General features: G+C 31.1%; 1 protein-coding gene across 1 annotated transcript; it reads right to left on the bottom strand.

The window, feature by feature from the left end:
* Positions 1-3,009: 3,009 nt before the first annotated feature.
* LOC114377586 (18.5 kDa class I heat shock protein-like) lies at positions 3,010-3,834 on the bottom strand. Its single transcript, XM_028336173.1, has one exon. The coding sequence runs from the start codon at positions 3,708-3,710 to the stop codon at positions 3,264-3,266; it is 447 nt and encodes a 148-aa protein (XP_028191974.1). The 5' UTR covers positions 3,711-3,834; the 3' UTR covers positions 3,010-3,263.
* Positions 3,835-9,364: the final 5,530 nt, after the last annotated feature.

The raw sequence follows: 9,364 nt of genomic DNA, 5'->3' as shown, positions 1-9,364 counted from the left end.
GTTACTTTTATTGATGATGCATCAAGGTATTGTTATGTATATTTATTAAATACAAAAGATGAAGCTCTTGATAAATTTAAAATTTATAAGAAAGAGGTAGAACTTCATCAAAATGAGCTAATCAAAACTCTTCGTACGGATAGGGGAGGTGAGTATTATGATCCGGTTTATTTTCAATCTACTGGAATAATACATCAAACTACAGCTCCCTATACACCACAACAGAATGGTGTAACCGAAAGGAAGAATAAAACCTTGAAAGAAATGGTGAATTCCATGTTATCCTATTTAGGTTTAAGTAAAGGATTTTTGGGTGAGGCTATGTTGACAGCCTGTTACTTGTTGAACCGAATTCCTAACAAAAGGAATAAGGTTACCCCATATGAACTTTGGCTAAGGCATATAGTCAAGTGTATAATGGGAAGTCTAGACACTTGGGTGTTAGACACAACATGGTTCGGGAGTTAATCATGCATGGTGTGATATCAGTGGAGTTTGTGAGAACTTAACATAATTTGGCCGATCATTTAACCAAAGGGTTAAGTAGAGATCTCGTAAAAAGGTCGGCTATGGGATTAGGATTAAAGTCCATCTGAAATCTCTTATGTTAAGATACCCAATTCCCATCTAATATGACATTAGGTGCTGAATTCAATGTGGAAAGCTTAACATGTAGAGATTGGAACACATCATCGAAAGTATCCCAAAAGGAATGTGTTCGGTTCTGTAAGTTAAGGAGGTTAAAGTATAACTTCTCAATGGTTCTTTTGAAAAATTGCATTTGCAGGTGCAAGAAAGAAAAGGACTACCTATATAAGCATGAAGTTTAGCCGCTTCAAGAAGCTGGGACTTGGCTTTGATATGCTTATGAAGGATGGGGACACAGGCTAGTAAACTAGTGTCGAGCAAGAGTAATGTTATAAACTATTGTGCAGATTATCTTCATGTATTCATTATGAATATAAAGGGTTCAATCCTTAGTGACACCCTGATATTCGAATATTTGAAACGTGTAATTTGCTAAGATGAAATTCAATCGTCACGATATTTCATCTATGTAGTAGTTTGTTGTATGTTATGACTTTGGTGATTTGATCGGTAATTACACTAAAATGGGGGAGGTTTGTTGGACATTTTAGTGTAATTGATCTCTTTATTATGTTAAAATAAGAGTGCACGCTTGTTTTAATGTAATAACGAGATGTTTGGTTTAGACAAATTTTGGAAGTTACATGGAAGTTACTAAAACTTCCATCAACGGTTGGAAGTTACATGGAAGTTACTAAAACTTTCATCAACGGCAATTTTTAAAAAAGAAAAAACTTCCATCAACCGCCAAAAACCATCTGTTCTTTGATCATAAATAATCATTTTGGTTCAGAAAGCATAACGGGTGACAAAACATACAAGACCAAAACAAAACTCTTGAATTATAATCTTCTGATTTTATCCGATTGAACAATTTTGGTTGAACCCCGAAATTTGATTCAATCTGAAAGTGTTATACACGACTTCAGATTTATCCAGTATTATCTCAATTTTCAAATTAACCAACAAAGAGTAGGTCGTGGTGGTGTGTGGGGGGCTGGAGTGGCCGTTTGCTATCTTGCCGATCAGCCAATCGCAGAACGCGGCGATTTGCTTGTGCTTTGTGCGGAATTTGTCGCCGGCGGCAAAGAGGTCGGAGACGGTGGAGTGCTTGGCGGAGGAGAGAACGACGACGTCGTTGACTTTGGTTGGTCGTCACCGCTATTCAGGAGAGAACTTGTCTGCGTCACCGCGCGGCCAGGTGGAGCTCAGTGTCGTTGTGCCGCCCCGTCACCTGCTTCACCGCCTTCACGTACTTCTTCTTCCTCGCCTGGTCGATTCGCTTCCCCGAGTTCGACCGCACCAGCGCCGGCGATGGAGAAGGAGACGGTGATATCTCACAAAATGGGACCTTCTCTCCTTGCCCTTCAGCTCCGGGTCCTGATACACGCAAGCAAAAGGGTCATCGAAAAATGAAAAATTTAGAACAATAAAGATAGAAAGAAAGAGAGAGCGACCCTAGTTGGTTTGAGTGGGAGGCCATGACGATAGTGGAAGAAAGCAGAGCAGAGTGGAGTAAGAACAAGAGTTGGTTTTGCAGATGATTATTATGAAAGAGAGATGCAGAATGTATCTCTTGGCACCAACCTCTTCTTCTTCTTCCTATAGAAGAGTGAAATCCAAGGGAGATGTTGATGCTTTGGATAGATATGACAAACAAATTTGTACTCAATTAATAATTTTTTAATTGATGTGCATTAATCTTAAACATGTATAGTTTTTTAATTGATGAAATAAATTAATGCTTTTATTTTATTTTTTAAAAAAAATGTTTTTCCTTTATTACATATAACTGTTTTGCGAGTTTTCTACAAAGTTCAATGCGCATCAACTTTCTATCTCCTTTCTAATTACATTTTCACGCCCGCTCATCTTGAAACTTATGCGTTCATCAATGATGTCCGTGCCAAACAATCTTTATTTGTAGTACAATAGACTATATGGATGTAATAGTAGTTAACTTGGAGACAATATACAAAACAAGTTTCAACTTTCTTTCAAGAGAACAAGACACAAGTGTATTTTGGTATCGAGATGAATCTGACGATAATGTTTGCCACATCCAAATTTCAAACAAGTAGTAGAAAATTCCAAACCTACGAAGAAGAAAGCTACAGTATTGTGAAAAAGATTATTATGTGATGGTCCGATTCTATGTGATCCCAATTAATAAATTGAAAAATTTTATGGTTGTATGTGACATCGCCACAGCTCCAACAATGTCTACCAAGATCTATTCTTCCCAATAGTTCTTTCTTGGTTCATTTAAGAAGTCCATGGTAGCAATTGAAAAGAATTTGCAAAACCAGTGGGATTGCCACTGCCATTGGGGGAAAAGGGGTCCCTGGAACCAATTTAAACTAAAGTTGAAACTCAACACTGAATAATAGGAAAACTTAAGGCTCATGGTTGATAAAATGGTCAGGATCGCGAATCTCAAATTTCCCTTAAATAAGCTTTGCAATATATTATTAAGTACGTACTACAACACAATTAGCAAAACTAAACCATCAATTTTAAAACAGAGATACATATACTCTACATACTAGTAATATACATTAATTGGTTTAACTGACTTAAAACAGAGCAGGGTAGGGTATCGCACGCATAACATATAAGAAAACACAGTTCCATCGAACAAGACATGATTAAAGACAGCGTTTTGGTCACTGGGTTCAGTCGGTGCCTTCAATTTCAACTTCCCTGACATTCCTATTGGCAGGGGCAGTAGTAGTGGGTTGATGAAACTTGGGAACAGTGACAACGAGAACCCCGTGACGCATGTTGGCTTTGAGTTGTTCTAGGTTACCGTTGTCGGGGACCTTAAACCTCGTGACGAAGTTGCCGCTCTCCACGCTGACTTGGAGCACCCTCTCGTCTTGGAGCTCAACCAGCACGTCCTCGTTGGAGAAGCCGGGAAGCACCAGCTTCCACACGTGCGCTCTGGGAGTCTCCCTCCAGTCCACACGTGTGTTCACGGATGATCCGAATCCGAATCCGAATTCCAAGCCGGGGAAGAAGCCGGAGATGGAAGGAGGGAGAGGAAAATCCACGAATTGACCCCACGAAGCGAAGGGGTTGGAGCCGTTGGCATCACCCTGGTTGATTGGAACAATTGACATCCTTCACCAGATTCAAACACCCACACCGACACCGGAACTAGAAGGAGCTGCTAATTATTCACCCTTTATCTTTTTGTCGATGTTCTCGAAGGTGAGAGAGAGAGAGGGGACAAATAAATCTCTGTACACAAATAATAAATAAATCAAACGGATAAGGATAATGTTGTTGGATTGGGCCAACAACTCAGGCTTCCATGTTTGGACTCATAAATGGGCTAGGGGATCAGGGAAATTTGCATAGTTTTCGATCCTCCATGCATGTACCAGAACTAACTGTATGATTTTTTACGTATTCAAAAAATGCTAAACGATAAAACCACTCCCGAGTAGAAGAGAAAAGGAATCCTGTTCTAGTTTTTGATTTAAAATTATTTTATTGTGTAAAGAATCAGAATAGCTAGTTAACATTGAGTAATGAATTTTATTTGAATGATTAAGGTTTAAATATAAATCCTCACAACTTTTTAAAGACTTTTTTGGCTATTAAGGAACTACTACCCTTTAGTCTTCACCATCTTTTTCTTTTGGTGGTTTTGATCATCTATATTTAATTATTTGATCAAATTTTATTGTTCTTAATTTAAAAAAAATGGATTTTTTATTTGATTAGTTCCCCATCTTGTAGGTGTAGCGTAGGGATGGGGATGAAGCAAGGTACAAGCATGCACGATATAGAATAGGAGACTCGGTTGTTACATCACATGCCTATTCTTGATTTACTTTGCTGTCAAAAGCTACTGCTGTTTTTACCTTTTCTATTAATCTGCATTAATAACATGACATTTCCTCTGTCCTTCCCTTTCAATGACATGAAAGAGGCGTCAAACCAAGAGATTATTAGTATCACACATGCGTGTGTACGTTTCTTTCCAGACTCTGAATGCTGAAATGAAACCCAAGCTACCTGGGTATTGCTGCTACTGCATCAGCATCAACCACCAGGGATCAGAAAGCCTGCCAGGTTTGCTCATAAATATAATGCTAGCCGCTACGTGAACAAATATTAAAGATATTGTTCCAAACACAATTTTTTTTTCCGGTTGAAATCTAAAAATGATAAAATTTAAATTTTATATCATATTTAATGTTTTTTTTTAATTTTTAATAAATTTTGAATAATTAAAAAAATATGTTTGAGAAGTATGTTAAAAAATATGTTTGTCACACTCCTCTTCTCATATGATATATTCGCATTAATACAATTGTTTTTGTGTAAATATATTAGATATTTAGATTTTATAGTTTTATAGAAAAATATAGAGTTTAATTGCTATTAATTATTCGTATAAAAAGATTTAATGTAAATACATTATCCAATATTTAATTCAACATTTTGGTTAAGCTGAAAAAAACTTTACATTGGTTGATCTAAATTTTCATGATAATAATTGATACTACTATAATTTTAAAAATAATTATTATAAAACTTTACATATTTATCATATAAAACAATTTTGTGATTTAGATCGACCTTTATATTTACTATTAAAAAAGTTTTCAATATAATAACAGGGAATCCGTTTATTAGTTTTATTTTATGTTCCTAGTATTATTTTTTTTTATCATTCCAGAGAAGTTCTTTTTAATGTGGCTGATTTTCCCTTTTTTTAATTAGTTTCGCTACATATCTTGTTGTTCTAATTAATTGTCCATCATTTCCTAGCGTAATTTCTATGTTATGTATTATGATGTCTAAGGACATATCGATTGAAATAGATTCTTTTTTTTTTATCAATAAAAAATAAGTGAGTTTAGGTTTGATCATAAAATAAAGTCTTACTAATTGATATTCTTAAGACATTTGTTAATAAAAAAGGAAAGTATTTCTCTTAAAAAAATATTTATTATATAAATCATAGAAAAAACATTTAAAAAAATCATAAAGAATATAATTTGTCTAAAAAAATATTTCTACTTTAAATTTCTTAATCAATATCGTTATTGCAGTGGTTAGTAATTATCCAAAAAACAGAGATCCCTTTTTCCTAGACTCATCCGAAAGCACAGAATTTGAGCCATGTCGGAGATTTCCCTGGCAAATCCGACCGAGAGTGTACTCAGAGTCTCTGCTGAAATCTTGGGAAATTTTATATAAAACATTCAATCATGCAAAGCCTTGCTTGCATGCTAGTTTTGTTACTTGTCATAAGGTTTTGATGTAATCGATTAGAAGAGTAAAAAAAAAGTGTGTTTCTAAGGCAAAGAGGTCCTATGTGCACTATGCGAATGGCAAATAGGGCCAGCTTGCTGGGTCGATCAGTACTTGAGGAGATAGTGAGGGAGTGAGAGCTGGAAAGGTTGATGAAGAAAAGACCTTTTTTATTGAAGATTTTCCATAACCATGTAGGACGTGTCTCCCCAATGAGGTTCATTATTAGTGGAAGTGTTAAAAAGAAAATCAAGGACCCTTCGTGTCAAGTGTCCGTCCACTTATGAAGGCATGGATACAACATTTGTGAGAATTATAGCTGGATCTACCTGCGAATCTTCACAGTGCATGCCATTTCTAGATAAAGAAAAAGCACAATAGCTTTTCTTGAGTTATTAATAATTACTAGTTGTAATGTTGGGTCAACTTTTAGTTTTAGGAGTTATATTACATGCCATGGAAATGGTAGTAATTTTTTGTGTTGATATTGTTATTTACTAAGGAAGTTTATGTTGATTTCATCTAGACTCGTTTTATTCAAATAAATATATACTAGTAATTTGCACAGTAAAAGTTTGTTATTAACGTATCTTACAATTGAATGTTTGTGGTGGTTGCTCTTGCTTTTGTGGTGTAATTGATTTATCATGATGAAATTGTTTTCAATCACGAGCAATTTGATCTGTACGTTATGATATCTTAAGGGAGATAATCTTTTTCCTTTTCCTGGTTGGTATGGTATCTATTGGCTTGTACACAATAGTACTATAAAGTATAACTTGGTACGTATAAGATTCTTAACATAAAAATAACTGAGTAATCCTTTCTTAAAAAAAATAGTCTTATTATTAATCATCATTTTTAATTATTTTATTCTTTTCATTTTCTTTCGTTAATTATCACCTTAAGGATGACGGTTAATGCTTGTTATGGTGAAAATAATGGTTAATGAACTAAAAAGAAAAAAAATATTAAAAAAGCTTGTTAATAATTGCTATGTTGATTTTTAATCTTTTTTTAGTCATGATTAATAAAACCATTTTTACTTGTCCGTATGAATTTTACATGGATGCTTTGAAGAATTAATGCATCATTTTATTGATAATCAAAACCGTGATTGCAAAATTTGGCAAAAGGATTGAATAAGAGTAATTTTTTTTCTTCTAAATTACTAAATGTGAGTAAATTTTAAATAAATATCTAAAAAGTGATAAGTGATAATCCACAACTTTTGAGTTAAAAGTTACAAATCATTTTATGATTTTTGCTTTTTCTCTTTTTATTTTTTCTTGAAGTTCTAAAAAAGTTTATGACTTCTTTATTATTACTTCAAAGTCATAATTTTTTTTATATTTGTTAGAAGTCCTAAATTATTTATAACTTCAAGTTGTAAATTAATTTATTTAAATTAACTATTATTTTATTCAATATTTTCTATATTATTGTATATTATTTTATTTAATATTTTTTATATTTTGTAAATTGTTTTTTCATTTAATATTTTCTATATTTTTAATATATATATATATTAAATGCCCATATTCGGAAAATATTAAATGCCTATATTTTCTATATAAAAAAAGTCATTGCTTAGAATTCATCTAAAGGCAATGCTCGAGCAGTAAACAATATAAAAAACGCTCATTTTTTATATTTATTATATTTTCTTAGAATTCATTGATGCCAATATTTTAAAATAATAATCATATAGAAAATATTAAATAAAATAATATAAAAAATATTAAATAAAAATAATATACAAAATATAAAAAATATTAAATAAAATAATAATTAATTTAAATAAAATTATTTACGACTTTGAAGTCATACTTGATCATTTATGATTTTTAAAAATTATTAAAAAAAATATAAAAAAATTTACTGCTTCAAAGTTGTATCTAAAAAAAATTATAAACTTTATTATGACTTGATAACAAAAAGTTATAAATTAGTTTATGACTTTTAACATAAAATAGCTTATGGCTTACTTTTTTTTTTTTTTGAGTATGTATTTAAAATTCACTCCTATTTGATGATTTTTTTAAAAAAATAATTACCCCTATTTAACGGTTTCACCGAAACATCTAGGACAAATTATTTACATCCCTTTACGAAGTTGTCAATGTACTGTGTCCAAACGTTTATCTTGCACAGGAAATACATGGGCTAACTTTGGTGAGCAATGTTATTCTAATTCTAAATTATTTATTATTTAAAGTGATTAGTTTAAATTTTGAGAAAAAATTATTAATTGAATTGATCATTATGATAAAATAGTCTATTTTTTTTTACTAAAACACTCTTATTAAATTATTTTTATTAGAATGTAATTATGAAACAATTAAGGTATTATTTGACAAGTTATTTTAATTAGTTTTTAATTTTTTTATTAATTGAACATTTTGTTTGATTGTTTATTAAAAAGTTTTTTAAATTAAAGTTTAATGTTTTCATTAGTTTATAGCATTTTTTAAATGCTAGTTGAAGTAGGTTAGACTTTTAGTTTTTTTGTATTTTATTATTATTTTAATTCTTAAAATATTTATTCAATTTTTTATTATTTTTCTTAAATTTCATTTTATATTTTTTAACTATTTCGATAACTAGTTTTATCGAACATGTGTGATTTAATAAGGTAATTTAAAAGTTTCTAACTATCATTTTTTAATTTTTAATTACCAACTAATTTTTCAACTTCCTTCCTGTTAGTTTTGTTTTAAATATTAGTGATATATTGATTAGTAAAGATATTTTTCAATGTAATTTTTTAAATTTATATATTATGAACTTGAATTTAGATAATATTAGTAGATAAAAAGAAGGTGAGCGAGTAAATTAAAATAAATAGAGTACATGATAATAAGTAGTAATTGTCAACAAAACCTCCCGAATTAACCATCCAATGAACTATGAAGAATCAGCGGTCAAAGACGCGAACATGAGGCAAAAGAAAACTACTGCCTCATTGGAGATACGAAACTTTCGTTTTCTTTGTGAAATTAAAAATTTATATAAAAAAAACAAAAAAAGAAACGAGAGATTTTATAAATTATGGTCGCACATGCTCAGAGACATCAAAGTCTCGAATGAATAGAATGTTCACAAATATTTAATATTATTTTTCTTTTATGCAGACCACATACATTATTGAACAATTCTTTTGCTTTCAAAAGACTAGTTATAAATCAAGGAGGATACTTAAGTCACTGATTAATAAATTAATTTCGTTTTACAAAAACAATGTTATTAATATAACACTATCAGCATTTTAATAGTACTATTTTATTTTATTTTATTTTTTATTTATTAATTTCTTTACCTATATTATTTTTGGTGTATCTAACCTATATTTTAAAAACACTCATTGACGTACAGTGTCTAATAGTAGTTAATTACCATTATTAATTGTAGCTTTCACAATACCGAACTCATTGATAGTTCGAGACTCCAATATTTCTCAGTTAAACGTTATTCTTTTGAAATTTTAGATTTAAATATATTTTTG

This window comes from Glycine soja, chromosome 11, assembly GCF_004193775.1.
Source record: "Glycine soja cultivar W05 chromosome 11, ASM419377v2, whole genome shotgun sequence".
In the NCBI taxonomy this organism is placed as follows: Eukaryota; Viridiplantae; Streptophyta; class Magnoliopsida; order Fabales; family Fabaceae; genus Glycine; species Glycine soja.
Note: the sequence above shows the minus strand (reverse complement) of the source record. Positions and strands in the feature narration are given on the sequence as shown.